Source organism: Dreissena polymorpha, chromosome 4, assembly GCF_020536995.1.
Source record: "Dreissena polymorpha isolate Duluth1 chromosome 4, UMN_Dpol_1.0, whole genome shotgun sequence".
Taxonomy (NCBI): Eukaryota; Metazoa; Mollusca; class Bivalvia; order Myida; family Dreissenidae; genus Dreissena; species Dreissena polymorpha.
The window spans coordinates 91,360,645-91,384,543 of NC_068358.1; the positions used below are offsets into that span (position 1 = coordinate 91,360,645).

At 34.6% G+C, this 23,899-nt stretch overlaps 3 protein-coding genes across 6 annotated transcripts in view; 2 read left to right on the plus strand and 1 right to left on the minus strand.

The window, feature by feature from the left end:
• LOC127879485 (pyroglutamyl-peptidase 1-like) lies at positions 1 to 14,821 on the minus strand. Its single transcript, XM_052426337.1, has 5 exons — positions 14,662 to 14,821; positions 8,245 to 8,307; positions 4,772 to 4,941; positions 4,204 to 4,436; positions 1 to 3,808 (listed from the first exon to the last, which is right to left on the minus strand). Exons 2-5 carry the CDS (start codon positions 8,285 to 8,287, stop codon positions 3,643 to 3,645), a joined length of 612 nt encoding a protein of 203 aa, XP_052282297.1. The 5' UTR covers positions 8,288 to 8,307; positions 14,662 to 14,821; the 3' UTR covers positions 1 to 3,642.
• Positions 11,724 to 13,238, plus strand: LOC127878594 (uncharacterized protein K02A2.6-like). The gene has a single exon (XM_052425120.1). The coding sequence runs from the start codon at positions 11,724 to 11,726 to the stop codon at positions 13,236 to 13,238; it is 1,515 nt and encodes a 504-aa protein (XP_052281080.1).
• LOC127879478 (poly(A) RNA polymerase gld-2 homolog A-like) overlaps positions 14,774 to 23,899 on the plus strand; it is a 27,545-nt gene continuing 18,419 nt past the window's right edge. For 3 of the 4 annotated variants that reach the window (XM_052426328.1, XM_052426330.1, XM_052426331.1), the window contains exons 1-2: positions 14,774 to 14,925; positions 22,529 to 22,674. In XM_052426328.1, the coding sequence (XP_052282288.1) occupies positions 22,536 to 22,674 (139 nt within the window). In that variant the 5' untranslated portion in view covers positions 14,774 to 14,925; positions 22,529 to 22,535. Of the gene's footprint in view, positions 14,956 to 22,528; positions 22,675 to 23,899 lie in introns of all 4 variants that reach the window. The other variant, XM_052426329.1, reaches the window with a different exon arrangement.

Below are 23,899 nucleotides of genomic sequence, written 5' to 3' on the forward strand. Positions count from 1 at the left end.
TTAAAAATACATTAAAATTTAATTTGGTCGTAATAAATGGTAAAACGTAACACATACATGATTTAGACTTAATATAAATAATAAATTGTTTTGCTTTAAAAACTGGATACTAAAATATTTACAACAAACCACGTAAAATGCATTGGCAGATATCCATTTCATTGTTAGTCCTATACATACAAATTAGTGAGTCTATTGGCATTCAAGACTGAAATATGTGAAGCGTTTCCCATTCGCACTGCATCTCCGAAGGCAAACTATTGTGTACGATGCTGGTGTACGTTTTTTTCAGACGAGAACAAGAAAAAACTTAATTCATTGACATAAAAGATAACTTTTTAAGAGTAGTTTTATTTAACAATCCGAAACATTTACTCGTACGTTGCTAAGAAAACTTTAACCTTTTCCTACTCAGGAAATAATCTTATATTTTTTCGACATGCGTCTTTTATTATTTAGTCTCTTGTTCTTAATCGGCGTGATTTTATTTTGAACATAAAAACAATACAATTTTAGTAAAACACAATTTACAGCAATTTACATCTTCGAAATCTTGAATTAGTTATAAAAACACGACATAAAATTGTGTGTTTAATATCTGCGTTTCATAAATTATGCATTAAGTCGCCGTTAATAGAAATAGAAAACCTCACTGTGGGCCCTATGGCAGAAAAGTGACCAGCAAAGCAGCCCCGAATAGTATATGGAGCGAACTTTTTTTGTTCAGATAAATGTAAATAGGAATAAAAATAAATAACACAATATAAGTGCCATCAATATTTATCCGTTACTACTAAAAATATGTAATGTATTAATGTGTTGTGCGCAAGCGGAATTTGGACAAGAGAGAGAGAGAGAGAGAGAGAGAGAGAGAGAGAGAGAGAGAGAGAGAGAGAGAGAGATAGAGAGATAGAGAGAGAGAGAGAGAGAGAGAGAGAGAGAGAGAGAGAGAGAGAGAGAGCGAGAGAGAGAGAGAGAGAGGATGAGTTCGAAAATAATTATGTTTGCTTGAAAAACATGGCTTCCAAGCGGCGGGGCATTTTCCTTATATGGCTATAGTAAAATCTTGTTAACACTGTAGAGGACACATTTACTACCCGATCTTCATGAAACTTGGTCAGAAGATTCATCACGATAATATCTTGGAAGATTTAAAAAATGATGCGGGTTGGTTGAAAAACATGGCTGCCAGGGGGCGGGGCATTTTTCCTTATATGGCTATTGTAAAACCTTGTTTTCACTCTAGAGGCCACATTTATTTTCCGATCTTCATGAAACTTGGTCAGAAGATTTGTCCTAATAATATCTTGTTATATTAGATGAGCGACTTTGGGCCTTTCATGCCTTCTTGTTTAATTTTCCCAATATATTGATAAAATAAACAATCTAACCCAATTTTTTTTAGAGGTTGGATGTGTTCTCTATAGTGCTTACAAGACATTTTCTACGATTTGAAATTGTGATTGATTTTGTGAATGCACATGACCCAGATTTAAAATCGACCTACAAGTAGCTATTGTCCAGATGATCATTCTAACTTAGTTTCGTTGAGATTTGAATAAAACTATTGTTGAGTGTCTACAAGCTGAAAGATAACAGACCACAACTAAGGACATTGGGTGACCACACATCATGCTCCTGTGGGCTTAACAGTGAATATTTATTTAAATATTTGTTGTAGCAATGGTTATTATTAAGATGGTGCAGACAAAAGTTAGCTTTGAAAAATATTGTGTACAAAAAGAGAATAATTCTGCCAAATTGCAGATCGGAGAATAGGAACATGGTCATTGAAGTTTAAATTGAATTCCTGAAGTAGCAACTTAATCTAACCATAAAAAATAAACAGAAACCAATAAATGACATATGTACCTGCAGTTTTATCATGGTGCACATGTGGATGAAAGTATGTCAACAGTAATGATTTTATAAGCTGTGTAAACGGTCCTTTTAGCTCACTTGGAAAATCACTAGCATAAGGTTCCGGACTGGCTGCACACTTATTGCCACTCAGTGATAAAATATAAATGACATTATTTACAGCAAAATCGAACCCATCAACCTTGATATAAATAATACACTTCTAATTGATCTTATTGAGCTTTACATACACCCTCTAATTGCAATTTGCATTGCCGCATGGGTTGGTTAATTAATTTCTGGTTGAGTTTTGGATCATGCATTTAAGCTGAATTCGATCATAGTCACTATGATTGTTATAATGTTTGGTTCATTAGATCATTTTCGCTAAATAAACTTTTATTCAATGAACTAAAATAACTAAAAAAGAAAGTTAGAGATCCAGAAGATTTCAGCATGTCATTGTCTATCCTTATTAAACGTATTAGAGACATAAAGTTATCATAAACAAAAAAGTTCCACGGAAATACCAACCCCTTTTGCAATGTTAGTGGAAACAGATGATGTTTTGAATAGGCCTAAAATGAATTTTTTAAAGTTGGTTTACATACAGTTATGAACTTCTCAAAACAATATATAGCTTTAGTATAGAGTGTACATGTGCATATGATCAATAATATAATGGTACAACAAACTATTACACATACAACATACAGTATGTGAGAAAGCTTTATTTTATTGTAACTTTTTGTCTGCATGCTCTAACCAAATTATTCTCATCTAACAAAAACAAGTTTTACCGGAGAAGTTAATATCTACATATCTCTAAATAATAGGCATTTATTTACATGCATATGATAAAACCATAAATAATAGAAAAGGATAAAACAAGGGCTGTTTGTAAAACATGCATGTCCCCAACATGGGCTGTCAGTTGTAGTGGCAGCCATAGTGTGAATATGTTTTTTTTTGTTACTGTGACCTTGATCTTTGACCTAGTGACCTGAAAATCTATAGGGGCCATCTGCCAGTCATGATCAATGTACCTATGAAGTTTCATGATCTTAGGCCTAATTATTCTTGAGTTATCAACCGGAAAACCATTTTACTGTTTTGAGTCACTGTGACCTTGACCTTTGACCTAGTGACCTGAAAATTAATAGGGGTCATCTGCAAGTTATGATCAATGTACCTATGAAGTTTCATGATCCTAGGCATAAGCATTCTTGAGTTATCATCCGGAAACCATTTTACTATTTTGAGTCACTGTGACCTTGACCTTTGACCTAATAACCTGAAAATCAATAGAGGTCATCAGCCAGTCCTGATCAATGTACCTATGAAGTTTCATGATCCTAGGCATAAGCGTTCTTGAGATATCATCCGGAAACCATTTTACTATTTCGAGTCACTGTGACCTTGACCTTTGACCTAGTGACCTGAAAATCAATAGAGGTCATCTGCCAGTCATGATCAATGTACCTATGCAGTTTCATGATCCTAGGCCTAAGCATTCTTGAGTTATCATCCGGAAACCATCTGGTGGACGGACAGACCGACCGACAGACCGAAGTGCAAAACAATATACCCCCTCTTCTTCAAAGGGGGGACATAATAAATAACAATCTAACAAGTTCTAAACAAAAACAGCATTTGGTATAAACATGTAGACTAAAATTATGTGTGTATGTTAAAGTGTACTTAAGTAAGTTGATAATGTAGAAAATCTCTGTAAATGTTTTTAGTTTCAAAGGTTTAAAGATGAAAGCGTTCACAGCGAGATCATGTCGACTGTTCCACTTGTTTTAACATTGCTAAGATGGCAATCCGTAGCCCTTCTGCCATCTCGTGTACTGTATATGGCGTGTTCAAGGGAGGCACATGCACAAACGCGCACCTGTTGCGGTCTATATGTAGCGATGAGTAGAAAGAAAAATCACAAAGGTATCTGAAACGGTAAAGTATGGAGCAGCAGACACTAAAAATGTTACCTTCATTGTAATCAGTCAGAAGTTAATTGCTGCTAACCATTTGCGATGTAACATTATTGGAGCAAATCATTGAGAAGTAAACTGCCAAGCAACAGCCTTACATCCAAATGACAATATATTTCAGTTCCAATAATATTGTTTGATATTAATTCATTACCAGCGGTTCCAGTCATGAATAAAAGAGAAGAAACACAGGACAGAGCTTGACCACGTACAGACAATTATAATTATGATATACCAGTAATGTAACGAATATACATTTAGTAAGATAAAACTAATATACAAATCATTGCCCATATTGAATCACAATATAATGTGATAAATAGCATTATGATTTAAAAATGATAATAACCTTCCTGCGTCATTTGATATAACGGCTTTAACTTTGATGTTAGCTTCATTCAGTTCTTGGCAGACGAGAGCCATATTTATACCAGACGTGATGCAATCGTCTGCACCATCAACACAACACATGCTGTCTGCTGGGCATCCATCTACATCCAGTCTGTGGTATCCGGTGTTGCGTGCCGTCTGCTCTAGTGTTAGCTCACGTGCAGAACCAGATACGCCTACGTGAACCACAAGCTATTAAAACAACAGCTATCAAAGTTAGTCATAAAAACAACATCAGTTCCGTTTTCTGTGGCCATCTTCCAAAATAATGTTCAAATTTACGCCATTGTGGTTTGGCTCAAATGCTATTGGCAGAAGAAAAAAAGAGCAGCATATGTCTTCAATAGTAAACTCATCTTGCAAGTTATCATGAAGACCTGTTACACAAGAAGCTTAACATAATGGTTTTCACACTGTATTAGACCAACGTTTATATATTAGTGTAATATAACCATGTATGATGGTTAACAATATAACATCTTAAATCATGTATGCTAAAATGTAAATTAACAACAATTTGCTCTTACATCCGGCTTGTGATCAGCCCATATTTCCGGAACTTTCTTCTTCACAATTGTGTAAACCACAGGTAGCTCATGAACAAATAGCCTGATGTCATCGCCAAGCGTCATCTCTTGAAGACATTTAACGCATTCCCAGCTGGCATTGACTGTGTGGTCTCCGAAAGGGCCAAACCCTGTAAGTTTAAAATAACATTTGCAGTTGTATGTGATGCTATTATGTCCTTATAAAAATGTTTTAACTGAAAGGTAAATCAAGCGTTCTTCATAGAACTGTACTAGCTCCAGGAATACCCAGAACAAAAACCAGAAAGATCAGAAAATGTTTGTGTTAAAATTAGAAGCAGTACTCTTTTAAAGTATCTCTGCCTTAGCTTTCACCAAGGTGCCTGTACCACGTGACTTTTTCGGCTATGTGTGGGACAATCGGATATCAACAAACCATCGCTTCAGGTAAAGTTTTTAATAATTTCTTCATAAATTCAAAACTATTTAAAAAAAAAAAAGACGAGCGCCCGGTCATTGTCAAAATACACAACTGTGTTAATTAAGTATTTTTTCCAAAAAGTGCAACCGCGCGTTTGAAAAGACACGAATAGAAATGCTATGTGTGGTATATTTTTTATTCAATCAAGAAAAACGTTCATTTTAATATTGTTAAAGGTTTAAAAAATAGGGCGGACATTGTAATTCTTCATAGAGAAGCTACATAAATTGTATGTTTGCACAAATACTTCTGATTCGGAGTGAGTGCTTAAAAATGCAATTATGCTATGTGTTGAGAATCAAAAGATTGACATAAACATCAATAATATTTTAAGTCTGTCTAAATAACAAAAGTTGGTCAATAAAACATTGTTGGTACTGTTTTGCGTGCTTAAAATATGATAATCACGACGTTCATGTTACTCAAAATTATCATGATTGTCGATAATTTATATTCATATTTTTTACTTGTAGAATGCCATTTGTTTGGGAACAGTGTGGTAGAGAGGTCAAAACACAGTCGGGACTCTCCAAACACAAAGCCACCCACGCACGGGAAGGAAAATATTTCTGTTGTGGCAAACCTTTTCTTGTGAGTTTCTATAAAATTCATTGTTACAAAATGTTAAATTTTCAGTGAATTGTTACTTCCAACAAAGGCACTTGTTTAATACACAAAATCGTAAGGATTGTTTGTGCAAGGTGTCATGTGAATATAAGTGTAACAAAATTACAAAAAGTGTTACTGAACTTATGGTTAAGTGCTTTTTATCAGGAATGAGTAAACATATAAGACTGTAACGAGAGTTATTAAATAAGCATAAAGAGATAATACAGCATTATTTAAACAAATAGACAAAAGGATCAATAACTTATTTTTCTGAAAAATCATGTATTCATATCTAAATCCTATTGAGCTATCTTATATATCACGCATGACAATTACATTATTTTATTTTATTTTTAAGTTTTACAGTTTATTGCATGTGTATTTTGTTCTTTTCAGGGAGATTAAAGTATTTTTGGAAGCGCTGCACCTTCAAGAGAGTACTGATATCTTGATCAATGAAAAGTTGTCAAATATATAGTTAATGTTCAAAAGTTTAAAAGACTGTTTGTTTTGTTACCAGATGGTGCAAGTATTGATGTGAAAGAAAACAATGAAAGTAAACATTAAATACACATTTGACAATTCAACAAATTGAACAACATGAATTGTTTATTACTTGGTGCGGTGGTAACAAGATCTTGCAGCCCCTTTCATGACCGGGTCGAATGAGTATTTTCATTAAACATCTAACACTATTTTCAGTTATTCAGATTTCATTTGAAATTGAGTTCATGAAGTATTAATACAATTAAATATGTTTGTTGGTATAATAAACCCCCAAAGCCTAGACTTTTTTGCGATGATCATTTGTTACGTGTTAATTAGACAATTTATATGTTTGTATAGCAAGATTTGTTACTTTGCGAATACTGATGTACTTCTTTATGTACTTGGTGCTTTAATTTCCATTGTAACATGTGCATGCTGGTTATAAAGCAATGTTATTATTAATGAAGTGTTTATTTTGATATACTTAAGATATTCATATGGAGATGATATTGGAAACTAAATGAACTTAATAGACCACAAACAATCATCATTGGATTTATATTGTTATTTGTTATGAAACAATTGTTTTATTAACTAAGATTTTATATTCATCAAATCAATTTCATTAATAACATTGATACAAAACACATAAATATACACAAATATCAATACATACACTTTGTTTTGATTTTGCCAAAATACATATTAAATGGTATGTTTGCATAGTTAGTTGAAATAGCTTTCCATAAACATCACAGAATGAAGCTGGGTCCGTCTCTGTCACTGTGGTTTTTATAATTAACTTGCCGCATAACACCTTCCATGTGGTTTGATGGTGTTCATCTAATTCTAACACAGCTTCGCGCCTTAAAGCGTTACAAATCCTTCAAATTATCCTTGTCAAGTCTGAAAAACAACAGAAGTAAAACCTATTTTAAAGCAAGTGCTTTTACTTTCTTTGTCATTCATTTATAAAAAAAGGACCGAATTTAATAATCAGGCAGAAATATTAATCATGATATTTATTTAAAGACAAAAAGTAAAAAAAAAAAAATATATATTATAGTTCAACATAACGTGTTTGTTAAAAAAGATCATTGGTTGGATAACAATTATGCAGTGTATTTTATTTAAAATTTATGTTCAATTTAACATAAATTGTTTAAACATTACACAATTACATGTACTTCAGTATTCCATCATGTAACATTTGGTTTATTTGATATATTTGCAGTACAGACTGAAGTATATGTTTTAGATTCTTACAAAACTGTGTTAAGATTAAATGCAGAACTGACAGGAACATTCTTGCATACCACACATAGCATTTCAAAAATGTGTCCCACACATATCATTATTGCATTTTTATACACAGACTCCGAATCAGACGTATATGCGCAAACATACAATATATGTAGCTTCTCTATGAAGAATTACAATGTCCGCCCTACTTTTTAAACCTTTAACAATATTATAATGAACGTTTTTGTTTGTTGATTGAATAACAAATATACCACACATAGCATTTCACTTTGTGTGTTTTTAAACAAGCGGTTGCACTTTTTGGAAAAAATACTTAATTAATTTTGTGCAAACTTAACACAGTTGTGTATTTTGACAATGACCGGGCTCTCGTCTTTGTTTTTTTATAAATGGTTTTGAATTAATGAAGAAATTATCAGAAATGTACCTGAAGCGATGGATTGTTGACATCTGATTGTCCCACACTTAGCCAAAAAAGTCACGTGGTACAGGCACCTTGTTCACAATACCTTAAATAGCTTGCACATACAGGATTGTTATTCTAGTTTCTACACCCTGGATAATAAAGTAATTGAAAGATTAGCATTTTTTATGTTTGTAGATACACAGGCAATATGAAATTTTGCTTCACCTGTCACAACCACGGTTTTTGATGGCATAGAATGGCTTCCCATTTCTGAAAGCTCAGAGGATTCTGAAACATTTTACAAGCGAATTAAAGGGTGCCGGTCAACTTGTACCAAAGTCAACTCCTACTGTGCTCAATGCGTAACTATTTTGGTGAACTTGTACCTATTCTTTGGTTAACTTGTACCTATTGAAGTCATCCGAAACACAAAAATAATAGAGACCATGTCTTCTTTTCTCTACATGTTTCCACTTGAATTAATAAGCAGATGTCAATTCAAGGCCAGATATCTCAATTCCTGTCATTGTACTCTAGTACCAAATGAATAGTTTGAATAAGGTACAAGTTGACTACAGTATGATTATGAGTTGACCAAAACTGGTACGTGTTATTAGGTACAAGTTGACTGTAAAAATGAAACAAATTGGAGCTTCTGGTGTATTCAACACTTTAAAAGTTAACAGTGTCTTGAAACATAGTCAGTCCTTTTATGTTAAGTAAAATTATACTGACAGGATCGAGTACATGTTTGGACAAATTAATGTTACATGCAGCATGTCCATACAACAAAAGACCTCTGCTTAAAAGGGCTATGACATTTCAGTTCTGTCATGTATTGTAATGTAAGGGACACAACTCGTATTGTCTTGTTAAAGCATGCAGTCATGAGTTACTTGTATTGAGATTTATATATATATGTGAATCTATGAATAAAGCCAGTTGTGAGTTACCCACCGAAGAGTTCAGAGTTATTACATGGTGTCAGAAATCTATTAAAAATCGGCGCAATCAGGCGATTGCATGACAATCGTACGTTGCAAATCTGTTGTTAAAGGTTCATTTTATACAACAGCGAAATGGCTTCGAAGGGAATCAGGCCATTACCGGAATTTAACCCGTCAGAAAGTGCATCAAGTTGGGAAGACTACAAACGGGACTTCATAATTCATTTGGACGCGCTAGGTCTGGACGACAAGCCTGGAAAAAGAAAGGTTGGTGTCCTACTTGCCAACATGGGGAGAGAGTGCGTAAAAATTTACGATTCGTTCGCGTGGGCGCCGGAAGTTGTTGCCAATCAGGATGCTGGAATCGCAGCAGTGCCAGCCGAGGATAAATACCATCTAGAAACAGTTTTCACAAAATTTGACAGACATTTCGGAGTGCATAATTACCGTAACATTAAAAGACAAGAGTTCCTCAACACAAAGCGTGGTAACCTGTCAATAATGGATTACATTTCGGAATTAAAAAGAAAGGCCGAACACTGTCAATATGGGGAACAAAAAGAAGGGTTAATATGTGACATGATCATTAATGGCGTGAATGACACAAAGTGTAGTGAAAAGCTAATGGAGATACCGGTTACACAACTTACCATCGAACGTGTCGTGCAGGTTTGTAGGCAAATAGAATTGACCGCGTCTCACATCAAATCACTGGGCGAAAGCCCTCACGTAAACATCGCTAGAACGCATCAAAACCCTCATAAGCAACAAAAATACTGTGCCAAGTGTTGCAGAAAACATGAAGTAAGGAAATGTCCCGCCTATCAAAAACAGTGTGACAATTGCGGTGAGTTTGGCCATTTCAAGGCATCCAAATTATGTCCTGCAGTCGGTGGGACATCGCATCAACAAAAGGAGATATCACACAGAGGGGCACGTGGCTATGGATGTAGACTGCGTCATCGCGGAAGTGATCGGGGAATCCACCGTGGATATCGGGGCCGTGGAGGTCAACGACGTGTCAACTACACCGAAGCCCAGGAAGACCAGGTCGAGGAAATGTTTAACCAGTTTGAACATGCGGATGTGAACGACGTATTTATCGCAACATCGAGTGAAGATAATCATGAATGGTCCGCTAACTTGAAAATAGGGTGTAAAACGATAAAATTTGAAATCGACAGTGGCGCAATGTGCAGTGTCATGTCATATGGAACAGCGAAGCTATTTGAAAAGGTTGCACCAATCAAAAGGAGTGATGTTATTATTAGCGGTGTCAATGGGCCAGCAGTGAAGGCGCTAGGAATGATTACATTGCTGTGCGAGCATAAAAATATCAAGCGTTCGGTTAATTTCCAGATTATGAACACTCCAAGAGGCATAAACTTGCTTGGAAGGAATGATTCAGTTGATTTTGGGCTGATCATGAGAATACACACCGCAAGACTTGAAACAGAATCTATCATTGAGAAATACATGACATCCCCTTTTCTTTCTTTCTTTTTTTTTTTAAATATAACATCATTGAGAAATATAGTGACGTCCTTGGGGAAGAGATTGGGTGTATACCGGGCGAGTACGAGATTAAAATCGATAAGTCAATAGAACCAGTAGTTCATGCACCAAGACCGGTTCCAGTCGCGATTCGTGAACAATTGCAAGCTGAACTAAAACACTTAGAGAAATGCAACAGTATTGCTAAAGTAACAGAACCTACGCAATGGGTCAGTAGTTTGGTGTGCGTAAGGAAGAAAAACGGAAGAGTGCGAATATGCATTGACCCCACAGATTTAAACCGCGCAATCCGAAGAGAACATTACCCAATGAACAGTTTTGATGATGTTGCCACAAGATTGAATGGGAGTAAATACTTTACAACGCTAGACGCGAATATGGGTTATTACCAAATAAAATTAACTGAAGAGAGCTCGAAGCTCACAGCGTTTAATACTCCGTTCGGCAGGTACCGATACCTGCGGATGCCGATGGGCGTGAAGTGTTCGAGTGAAGTGTTCCAACGGTCCATGGAACAGAACTTTGGTAACATTGACGGGGTAGAAATAATTGTTGACGACATTTTGATTCATGGTAGAACACTGGAGGAACATAACAGGCGCTTGGAAACGGTGCTTCAAAAGGCACGTTCAATTAATCTGAAGATGAATAAGAAAAAGTGTATGTTTGCCAAGCCGGAGGTGGACTATGTAGGTCACAAACTGACTGGAGACGGAATTAAACCGACAGATCAAAGAGTGAAGGCGATAGCAGACATGAGAGAGCCAGAAAGCTTCAGTGAGCTGGAAACCGTGTTAGGCATGCTATCGTATGTGTCTAAGTTCATCCCAAATCTCAGTGAGTTGAATGCACCACTGCGCGATATGAAAAGGCTAGAAACGTGGAGCTGGGGTGACGAAGCGAAGCGCGCGTTCAATAAAATAAAAGAAGCTCTTGTTTCAACAAAAGTACTTCAGTACTACGACTTGAAAAAACCTGTCACACTCACAGTAGACGCATCAATGAGAGGCCTGGGAGCCGCGATAATCCAACAGGACCGTGTTGTGGCATATGCGTGCGCTCACACCGACAGAGCAACGGTACGCTCAGATCGAAAAAGAAATGCTAGCCGTTGTATATGGCTGTGAAAAATTCCACAAACTGCTATATGGCCGAGATACTTTCCTAGTGGAATCTGATCACAAACCGTTGGAGTCGATTCTAAAGAAAGAAATACATAAAGCTCCGCTAAGGATTCAACGAATGATTTTGAAGCTTCAACCGTATGACTTCAACCTCGTGCACAAAAGCGGCAAGGACATGGGTCTAGCAGACTGCCTCAGCAGATTACCGTTAGAAAAACAAGATGAGAAAACTATCGATGAAGAGTTGATGGTTTTGAAGCTCGACACGTTGTCGTGTTCAAACCATGACAAAATTGCACGCGCAACGCAAGCGGATGAACAATTCCAAGTACTGGCAAAGGTTATCATTCGAGGATGGCCAGAAACGAAGTGCGAAGTTCCAGTTGAAGCCGTTCCATTTTGGGATTACCGCGATGAAATATCAATTTACAATGGAGTTCTGTACCGAGGGGAACGCGTGTGTATCCCGAAAGAAATGAGAACAGAAACGTTGAAAGCGATACATAAGTCGCATTTAGGGGTAGTAAACTGTAAAAAGAGGGCGAGAGAGTTAGTATTTTGGCCCGGCATGAACAAACAAATTGAAGATCTTATTGGCAAGTGTAGTGCGTGTTTAATGCATCGCAAGATGAGCCAAAAGGAGCCAATGATCATCCAACCAGTACCTGAGCTACCCTGGAGCAAAGTTGGAATGGACTTATGCGAACTAGAGGGTAACAATTACCTAATCATTGTAGACTACTTCTCCAACTTCATTGAAGTAGCACCATTGCAAAGAGACACTCGAACGAGCACCATCTTAAAACACATCAAGCAAAACGTGGCTCGTTATGGAATCATGGACTCAATCATCTCGGACAACGGTCCACAGTTCACCAGTGCTGAATTCCGAGAATTCATCGAAAAATATGGCATCACCCATATTACGTCGTCGCCTTTGCACCAACAAACAAACGGCCTTGCTGAAAAGGCTGTACAAACCGTTAAAAATCTAATTAAAAAGTGTAGCGAAACAGGGGACGACATCTACTTAGCCCTGTTAGAACTAAGAAACACACCACGCGATAACATCGGATCACCGATGCAACGTTTGATGGGTCGACGCGCAAAAACACTAATACCTATGAAACAAACATTGCGACAACCAGAAACAACCAGTGAATATGTCGCACCAAAGTTGTTGGAATTTCGTGAAAAGCAAAAATTCTACTACGACCAACACGCGAAGAGCAAGGACAATCTTCAGCCAGGGGACGCAGTAAGAATTAAAACCCCATCTGGTTGGAAACCGGCAGAGTATGTGAAACCGTCCGAATACCCACGATCACATATCGTTAAGGCAGGCGAATCGGGGCGCGAATATCGCCGAAACACGGACATGCTAATGAAAACAAAGGAAAGACCACACATTATCACCACAAACAATGACGTGTACATACCGGCACCCACAGCGCCAACAGAGACGGTAGCAGAACAACCATCAACAACTCCAAATCACAAAAACAGTGCTAGTGCGAGATCGAGCGAAACTCGAGACAAACCGGGGAAAGAGAGTGTACAAGACACTGTTAGAAAGAAAACGAGGTCAGGAAGAGAAGTTCACAAACCGATACGGTTAAATGACTATGTGTAAGATGTGAAGTGAAAAACATGTGTCATATGACTGCCTTATTGTAGTGCAAAATAAACTTATTAATTAACTGTTTAATAACTATCATTCGGTAATATTGGTATTTGTATAAGTAAGATGTATTGTGGTGGTAAATGCATAATGTTCTTGAAACTGTACTATCATAACGAGTAAGGAACAGTTTGTACATATTTATTTTTATCATATCAAACTCTTGGTTAAGGTTTAAAGATTCAGTGCCTTCAGCGCTTTGATTTTTCTTCTAACAACTAAATGTTCATGAAATTTTCTTCTCACAAAAATCCAATATTAATTATTTTTGGGTGTATCTACTTTCTAGCTTGTTTTCGGTGTTATAACAGTCTGTTATCATTTCCTAGCTGAAACCCGACATTTACTGTATCTGGCATTTGTCATTTTGTCCTGAACAAGCTTGAATCCGAGATAACAGAGACAATTTTTTGGAAAGTTAGCAAACATGTATTTTAGTGAATAATTTTGTCTTACATGTTGTTTTATTGTTAATTTGATTTTATGAAGTTCAATTGCATATTTAATTTATAAGAAGTTCTTCATTACTTAGAGTGCATTTTATTCATATAGAATATTCTATTTTCAATAACAATTTAACACTCAGAGATTCCCACTATGGTTTTATAAAAAGAACAGTTTATAATGTGTTACTACAGGTTATGTTATTTGCTTTCTTTCATAAACCTCTTCGCATATGTAACGATAGAGTAGTTGGTGTATCATGTGTTTATATTTTTTTTAAAAAGAAAGAAAAGGGGATGTCATGTATTGTAATGTAAGGGACACAACTCGTATTGTCTTGTTAAAGCATGCAGTCATGAGTTACTTGTATTGAGATTTATATATATATGTGAATCTATGAATAAAGCCAGTTGTGAGTTACCCACCGAAGAGTTCAGAGTTATTACAAGTTCTATTTCAAACAGCGGAGTAGTCCAGTCCTCCAGCTAGGACTTAATCGAAGGGCGCCGCGCCCTGCCCTCCCGAACCTCTGCCCTGCTCCCCCTCCCCTCCGCCCTGCCCCCCCTCCCCTCCCCCCCCCCCCCCCCCCCTCCCCCCCCCCCAAAAAAAAAATATATATATTTTTTTTTTTTCATTGTAGACAGTATATTTGAATGGTTTAATAATAATGGGATTAATACAATTATTTATAACATATAAGTTAACATGCAATAGGAAGCATTCCAGAAACACCCGCGCGCTCATACGTGCCCTTTTCACAAAATACTGCGCGTCGAAAGTGCCCTTTTCACAAAATACTGCGCGTCGAAAGTGCCCTCTTGAATAATAAGCCCCCCTGCCCTTTTCAAATCCTAGCTGGAGCACTGGTAGTCGTTTATGACATCAAGATTTCATGCAAACATCGCATTATGAAAACAGAAAATCTTATTACCCCACTAGCACTCAGTTATTTGTGTTCACTATTCAAACGAAACTTAGTATACAATTCAGTATATTGGCAATAATGAATTTATAAAAAGTACATAAAGAACACTTCCTTGTTTGCCTTGCGGTTTTTATGATGTAAAAGAATTTCGCACCGACATATTGAGCGAACAAGAAAGTGTGCGCCTGGCAAATTTTGTTTATGAATACTTTCAAACTTTAATCGTTTCATTAGCTTATAACTGAGTAAATGTATCTATAAACTCAAATCGTAAGTACATCAATTCTGTTGTTCTTATGTGTATGTAGTTTTTTGTTACATCAAACTTTTAACACTAACAGATGAAAAATAATAACTTTTCGATGTTGTTGTTTTCAAAATACAGAGCGTTGACGTTGTCGTTGATATGACTCGACGCTTTGAATTGAAGAATGTTTCTTTTGCAGTTACAGATAAATCAAATAAATGCTTTAAATTCAATTCGATTTGGTTGTTTGCCTCGCACTTACCATCATCTAAATCACAATGTATGGGATTCCACAGGGGAAACCCCTTAAATGATGATTATGTAGACCTTGGATTTTCAAAACAGTTAAGCAGAGCATAATAGAGTTTTTGTGAATTCTCAGTTGGGGAAAAGTCGCATCACTTTTTATGGGGCTTGATACTTAGGTAAAAAAAACAATAGACCATTTGAATGTTATTGTTTACATTCGGGATTTTCCGCGCATGCGCACTGACTGGTTGGCAAAAACACTGGTTACAGTAACGTAAAACATGTATAAAGGGCTTTTGTTTAGTCAATAAATTGGTAATAAAACCGAAATAAACATTAAAACTCTTAAAAAATAGTGCAAATATAATATTTAGTACCAAATAAATGTATATTCACAAATAAATTTCCTCTTCATAAAAATACAAAGTAATTATAAGCATAGAGTAAACGTGATCAGAAGACTTAATACTGACAATTCCACAAAACAAAACAATAAATTAGCCTTATTCTTTCTGATAGTAACTTACTAAGACTTAAGACTTAGTAAGACTTAAATAAATTATATTTCAACAATAATAAAACATATATTAATTGTATTATAAATTTATTATTATAATTTATGTGGATAGTGTTATTTTTCATCAGCGATCGATAGTGTCAGAGATGCATTTAATCAATTATAAAACAAAGCTCTAAAAAGCGGAATACATTTCAATTTTTTAATATTGTGGGTAATTTTATTTTACATTGAATGAATTTTCGTTTCGTTTACATTGAATGACAATATCAATACAATTTTGCATGCAAACGGAAAACCCCTGCATATTATGCAAATTGAACTCTCTTTGCATGTATATTGAAATCTCTTTACTAGTAATAAGGAGTGATAAAAATCTAGCGTTATATGACAAAAGCATATATGTAATTGTAATTTATTTAACGCAATGATTTTTTACCCTATTGTGATTGCTTGTGTTCATGATAGTGTTTCGTACACTGCAGTAATTAACAATCTTTACACGTAATAGCGAAGTTTACTTTTGCCTGTACCCGTTAAATACCTTAATTGTGCAGCAGTAAAATTGCAAATTATTTTAAATGTATAGTTATTAAACAATGTATTATTATGATCAGACTGGCTAATATGTATATATTTATATATATATATATATATATATAATAAAAGTAAAAACACGTGTCTGGGATTTTAAATATATATTGATTTAGCCAACGCGTTTCGCATAGCTCATCAGGGCATAATACAATATATTACAACGTCAAAATGTCATGGAGATAACGTCATATCAATTATGACGTCATAACGTCAATAAATATTAAATGACATTTAATTTGGGTTTAAATACATGTATAAAATGTTGTTCTTTTGCTAACCTAGCTGAAATATTGTTTGACAATAGCTTATAAAATGGAAATATTTTAAATTTTGGTTCATTATGTGAACATTCATCTAAATGTTTACTTAAAGGCATCTGTCTTGTTGAGGGGTCTCGCATTTGTTGTTCATGGACAGATCGCCTATTTCTAAGTTTATCGCCAGTTTGGCCTATATAATATTGTTTGCATCCATTGCATACTAATACATAAATCACATTTTGTATATCACATGACATATTAGTTTTTATTTTGAACATTTTGCCATTAAAATCAAAAGAATTCCCTTCAATAATATAACCACACAGGGCGCATCTAGGGTCATTACATTTGGATACTCTTGGTTCTTGAGATGAAAAGTAAGATTTGGTTAACAGACGTTTTAAATTAGGTGGCTGTCGCTTACATTTTATTATCTTCTGATTTGAAATTATTTTCTTCATAACCGGGTCTGTTTGTAAAATGTCAATGTTGTTTTTTAATACGCCAAACAGTTCTTTATTTTTTGGATTTTGTGTTGAAAGCATTTTGTGTTGTGTAGGTTAGCAAAAGAACAACATTTTATACATGTATTTAAACCCAAATTAAATGTCATTTAATATTTATTGACGTTATGACGTCATAATTGATATGACGTTATCTCCATGACATTTTGACGTTGTAATATATTGTATTATGCCCTGATGAGCTATGCGAAACGCGTTGGCTAAATCAATATATATTTAAAATCCCAGACACGTGTTTTTACTTTTATTATATAATATTCACAATCTGGATTATTACATTTTACTTATATAACTATATATATATATATATATACACACTAGTTCCTGTTAATCCATTTCCGACAAATGTATTCTCTTTTTATCCCCCGCCAGAGGCGAAGGGATATTGTTTTGGCGTTGTCCGTCCGTCCGTCCGGCTGTCCACTTTTGTATCCGGAGCCATATCTTGGAAGTGCTTTGGCGGATTTCATTGAAACTTGGTATGAGTATATATATGCATAAGAGGATGATGCACGCCAAATGGCATTGTACACCATCTGTTAAAAACAGAGTTATGGCCCTTTGTATCTTGAAAAAATGCTTTTTACTAGAGGCACTTTTGTGTCCGGAGCCATATCTTGGAAGTGCTTTGGCGGATTTCATTGAAATTTGATATGAGTATATATATGCATAAGAGGATGATGCACGTTAAATGGCATTGTATACCATCTGTTAAAAACAGAGTTATGGCCCTTTGTATCTTGAAAAATGCTTTTTACTATAGGCACTTTTGTGTCCGGAGCCATATTTTGGAAGGGCTTTTGCGGATTTCATTGAAACTTGGTATGAGTATATATATGGATAATAGGATGATGCACGCCAAATGGCATTGTACTCCATCTGGTAATAACAGAGTTATGGCCCTTTGTATCTTCAAAATAATGCTATTTTAGTGCCAAACATAACACTTTTGTGTCCAGAAGTATATAGGCGGGGGATATCAATTCAACGAATTAGCTTGTTTAATGTTAAAATATTTCATTGTAGCAACTGTTCAGTATTTTAGCTTTTAAATTTGGCTTAAATGACTGCTCAATATGCCAAGAGATGACATATGGAGGTATCATAATTTGTGTTTTATGACCAGACACTGATCTGCCACATGTGGTTTATGCAGGGACCCAAGTATAGGTCCCTATGTTTATGACACCATGTTTTCTTTGTAATTGTTTGGACTGTATCCGATCATAACGAGATAATCGGTTTGTGATGAACACAGGTGCAATTAAACACCGGGATATAAATGCTGAAACAAAGATTGTCAAAATTAGAGTGAACAATAAACAATTAAATAAAACAATTACATTAATCAAGAGAATTTAATTAATGTGTAACAAGGTTAGTTTTTTCCAAAGACCTATAAAATACATTTTATGGGTCTTTGTTGTTTTTTTTCAGACATATAAAGGTTCAAATCAGTTACCCTATGTTGCGTACATAAAATTGACCTATTGGTTGTTTTTTATCATCTTTATTTGTTTTCGTTCATTAAATTTAATTTATTCTGAAAGAATTTCAATTTCAGAGAATGTTTAAACTAAAAATGGTCGTGAATAAAGTGCCTAGTAGAGATTTTTGTGGTTACCACATATCGAGCTCTTAGATTGTGTTCTACTCCCGAGTTCGTTGTTAGTAAAAACAAAGAATAACAACAATATAATCGTTCCAATGATGCATTTTCTTGCATGCTTATGTTTTATTCAGACATAATTAGTAAAATTATATTTGATATTGTGCATGATTATCCTTAAAAACGATGATTTTGTCAACATTCTCTATATGCGCTTATATGATTTCTACCTCTTTTTTCCAACCAGTGGGCGGAGTCTAAACTTTGCAGGTGCGCGTTACGTCACTCGTCAACTGGTCTATTGGAGGTTTTGGGGATTCCGATAATTACTTCACGTTTTTCTCATGCTCAAATTTTGGCCGTCAAAACTGCGGCCATTTTTCTATTGCCTTTGATGATCGTGATAAGGTTACCATAACAATCTCTTATGACACATATTCGCGACCCTTTTTAACAACAACAAAATACTCAGAAATTGAAATTCTTCAGAATAAATTGAATTCAATGAACGAACACAAATAAGGACGAAAACAAACAACAAATAGATTGATTTTATGTAATTAACATATACTAGAAACTGATATGAACCTATATGTCTGTAAAAACTTACCTTGTTACAGATTAACTAAATCCTCTTGATAAATGTAATTGTATTTAATAGTTCACACCAGTTTTGACACTCTTTGTTTCAGCATTTTTGACCCAGTGTTAAATTGCCCCTTTGTTCATCACAAACCGATTATCTTGATATGATAGAATACTGTCCAGACAATTACTAAGAAAACAGGGTGTCATAAACCCAGAGACCTAGACTTGTATAGGTCTTTGCATAAACCACAATAATGTGTCTCGTCATTAAACACAATTTATGATAACTCCATGTCATCTCTTGGCATATTGAGCAGTCATTTAAGCCAAATACAGTTGATTTTATAAAATATTTGAACATATTTAAAAAATAGACATTTGTCCGAAACGGATTAACAGGAACTATAAAGAGTATATATATTAGCCAGTTTAAACATAACAATATAGTGTTTAATAACTATAAATTTTAAAATATTGTACAAATTTACTGCTACACAATTAACGTATTTAACGGGTACCTGCAAATGTAAACTCCGCTGTAAGGTGTAAAGATCGTGTGTTACTGTTACTGCAGTGTTCGAAACATCATCATGAAAACAAGCAATCACGTTTAATTAAAATAGGGATATAAAATACTTGGGTAAAATAAATTAAATGTATATATTTATGGTATCAAAAAATGCTATATTTGTATTGCTCATTATCACTAGTAAAGAGTTTTCAATATACATATGTCATGCCAAGACAGTTCAATTTTCAAAATATGCAGGTGGTTTTTTTTTTCCATTTGAATGCTAAAATTTCGTAATATTTTCAAATTCATTCAATGTCAGCGAAACGAAAATTCATTCAATGTAAATGAAAATTAAAAGTACATTTACAGATTGTAATGTATTACGCTTTTTGGGGCTTTGTTTTATAACTGATTCAATGCCCCTCTTACACTAAATTTCGATCTCTCATGAATAATAACACTATTGCATCCACAGCACTTATAATTATAATCAAATTATTATATGTTTTATTATTTTTGAAATATCATATATTAAAGACTTACTTTAAGAAAGAATACAGGTATTTATAGTTTTGTGTAATTTAGTCTTCCGACGACCTTTACCCTGATACAATTTAAATGGCAGCGATTGAGAGGTGTGACGGTCAATCTATTTTAAGTAACGGAAAACCCCTCTTGTGACGTCACACCAAAACCTCCTATTATTGAAAATATGTTACAGTCTGTTGTTAATAATTCTCATCTTCTCATGATTTGTTCAAGTGTTTGTTGGAAAGTAGGTCATGTTTATTACAGAGTGATGCTATGATTTTTAATTATGTTGTATGTTATTTTGTTTATAAATGGATTAATAGTAGTTTTATCAAATGTTTTATATGTTGTTATGTCCAACAATACACATTAAACTATAAATTGACATATAACACATGCGTGTTTTTGTATTTGTTCACTTCCAAAATTCATATGTATTCATTAAAAGAGCCAATACTACAGATAGACATGCTCCAAAACTTGTCATGTTAATTAACATACACAGAATTTGTAAGTAAGGACTGTACCAACCTAACATACAGAAGCGTATGTTTTAAACACTGCTTTAAGTACTACTGGGTTCATCTTGCTTAGTTTCACACTTGAAAGCCAGGGTTGGCATAAAACCCGGGTTTTATAGTATTGACCGGCCCGGGCGGGTAATTCTGGGAAAACCCGGGTTTTACTGGGCAATAGTGGGCAATACTGGGAAATAAAGATATTGCAATATTGTATAACTTGTACGATAATAATGAGTTTGTACATATTAAAAGAACATATCTATTAACAATTTTTAAGTATTAGTTACATTGTCAACTACTAATTCATGTGAAAACAATTCCTTCTCATTTTCATGAAAATGGAAATTCTTTTTCTTTGTCTGTTTGGATGGGCATTACTTGGGTATCAAAGATATTACACAATTATACAACAGCACAACTTGCATAATGATAATAATGATTTAGTACATAACGGAAAAAAACTATTAAATTTAGCAATTCTATTATATTATTTACACTGTTAACTTCTACTTCATGCGGATGCATATTAATAATTACTTTTTTCTGCAAAAAAAGGGCAATTCATTTTGTGTTTGTTTTGGATGGTTTGGATGGGCTTTATACTGGGTAATACAGATATTACACAATTATATAACTTATATACATGTAATTATTAGTCTCTATAAAAACATATCCATTAATTATTAATAATTAGAAACTATTTGTTACATTTTAACCAACTACATCATGTGGAAAGTTTGGAATCCTAATTTAAAATACTTTATTATTTTGACATAAATGAAATTCAATTTAATGGTCTTTATGGACAATACTGGGTATAACTTGGTATCTGTGTTTTATCTGATTTACATTTTATTAACTCACATTATTTTTCTAAAAAATATGATATGATATGTAACAGAATGGTATTTATGAAGGAAAAGGGAAATGGGTAGAGACATTATCATTCAAATAATTTAGTTGATCTTATATTGCATTAAGACTCATGCTCCTATTTAGTGTTTTAAATTATTGACACAGTTTTGTGTCATCATTTATGAAACACAGTTTGTACAACTAACAGTAACACTGGGCCACTTAGATAATCATTAGACCTATTCGGGCCACATAAGGGCCCTATTAGGGCCAGACAAAGGCCCTCTAACTGTTTAATAGGGGCCATAAAAGATACACAGACTAGTGCCAATCAGGGCCCTCCCATAAACTGTGAAAACATGCTTTGATTGCTACAGTAAGTGACAGAATCTGTTAATTGTGTTTCAATATAAAAAGTATTTCTTCAATGATCACTCATTATCAATTCTGACTTTATCGTTTAATGATATTGTAATTAATAAAACAACAGTCACTCTGAAGTCTGTATTAAAATTTTATCTATCATACAGTGACAATATGTAACTTCTATTTCAATATTATTGCCAACAGCATTTGCTCTTTTTTCTTTACAATAGAGGCTAGCAGAGAAGTAAGGATGATAAAAAACAATTAAAACTGCATGTTTAATGAAGAAAAAATAGTATTGCCCAGTATTGCCCACTTTCAGAGTATTGCCCGGGGCGGGTAAAACCGGGTTTTCCCGGGGGCGGGTTTTTCATGCCAACACTGATTTCTAGTTATATGTAGGTTAAACAATAAGTTATATTTGTTATAAGATATTGCATTAACCAAAACTAAATTATCAACTTGAAATTATCTAGGTAATATATTTCATTTCAGGCACATAATGTACCACCAAACATCTCTGCCTGGTACCAGCTACCAGCCTTACAGCACTTCAGTTCCATCACATTTTGTGTTCCAAGAGCCATATGTACAACGTCAAGTACCCCAGCGATTAATTGCACAACAATATCCAACATATGGTAATTAACAGGCCAAAAAAAATAGGTCCGTTTCTGGTCCCCCGACCGTGTCTCCCAAATCGGCGTCGACCCTCAACTTTTAATTGAGGACGCCAAAAAAAAAATGTGTTCATTTTTGTTAATATAATTCATATAAGATGTTATATCAAGCAAACAAAGCATATGTATACATGTATTTCTTATTATCAGCTTTAGTAGCCCTCCATTCTAGTACCCCCACACACAAAAAATCCCTACCTACTGACCCTGTTTTTTCCAAGGAGACCAGAAACGAACCTTTTTGAGGCAATAGTGTTACGATTTTCGAGGGGGGGGAGTTCATAACTTCACAACACAGTATATATACTCTACATTTTATTTACACACTACAAGAATGAATATATACACTAATAATGTTTATCTGTTAACTGTCTTCACAATCTAGGTAAATTCCATTCTCTCTCAAACTGCCACCAACTCTTTCTATACTACTAGTATCTTTACATCTCCACATCCAATTCTACTCTCCCTTAGCAGCTCCCTCACAGAACCTGGCTTTTCATACAAATCTGCCCACCCTCCCATATTTGGATGTGTGGAAAGACACTGATAGGACCTAACATTTTATTGATATTTATTATGGCAACTGTTGAAATATTTGACAAGCAGACTTTGCAGAGCAACACACCAGACTAGTCTTTATTATGAAATGATGACCACATGGTATCCTGTTCTGATAACACATGTCCACCATGCCCTGATGGCATCAAACAAAACAGTCTAAATTGAGTTCATAAACTAAAAATCACAACACTAGGAAAAATATAGAGCTTACACTGCCCTTTATTGAGGCTCATCAGGGACAGCAACTCTGTCTTAACTGGATTTTCATTTAGAAGAGACTTTCTTTCAACAAAAAAATCATACTAGTGTAAAGTTTCTCCGAAGATTAGCTTGTGTTAACTGCACAGGTAAATATTTGACAACAATCTACATACATGCATAGAGCCCACTTTCACAGAATGCATTGTTTCCATCAAACAAAGTATATTGTTAAAAGTTTCATTCTCTAAATTTTAAAATGTGGTCCTACTCTATTGGCATTTTATTTTATGCATGTTATCATTTGGACATGCATGCTTTTTATAAGCTACTGGTTTATATTATGTGTGTACTTTTGTGCTTTTTCTCTTGTTTATGTATCAATTTTAATGGATATGGGTATTAAACATATTCTTTGTAGTTA

What these genes read in the sequence shown, in the direction of transcription:
- LOC127879485 (XM_052426337.1), bottom strand. Translation starts at nt 8,287, where the DNA reads ATGGGAAGCCATTCTATGCCATCAAAAACCGTGGTTGTGACAG. An exon ending in AAAAACCGTGGTTGTGACAG is followed by an intron (nt 4,942 to 8,244) that starts GTGAAGCAAAAT and finishes TTAAACTTACAG; the next exon opens with GGTTTGGCCCTTTCGGAGAC. An exon ending in GGGCTGATCACAAGCCGGAT is followed by an intron (nt 4,437 to 4,771) that starts GTAAGAGCAAAT and finishes TTGTTTTAATAG; the next exon opens with CTTGTGGTTCACGTAGGCGT.
- LOC127878594 (XM_052425120.1), top strand. Translation starts at nt 11,724, where the DNA reads ATGATTTTGAAGCTTCAACCGTATGACTTCAACCTCGTGCACAAAAGC.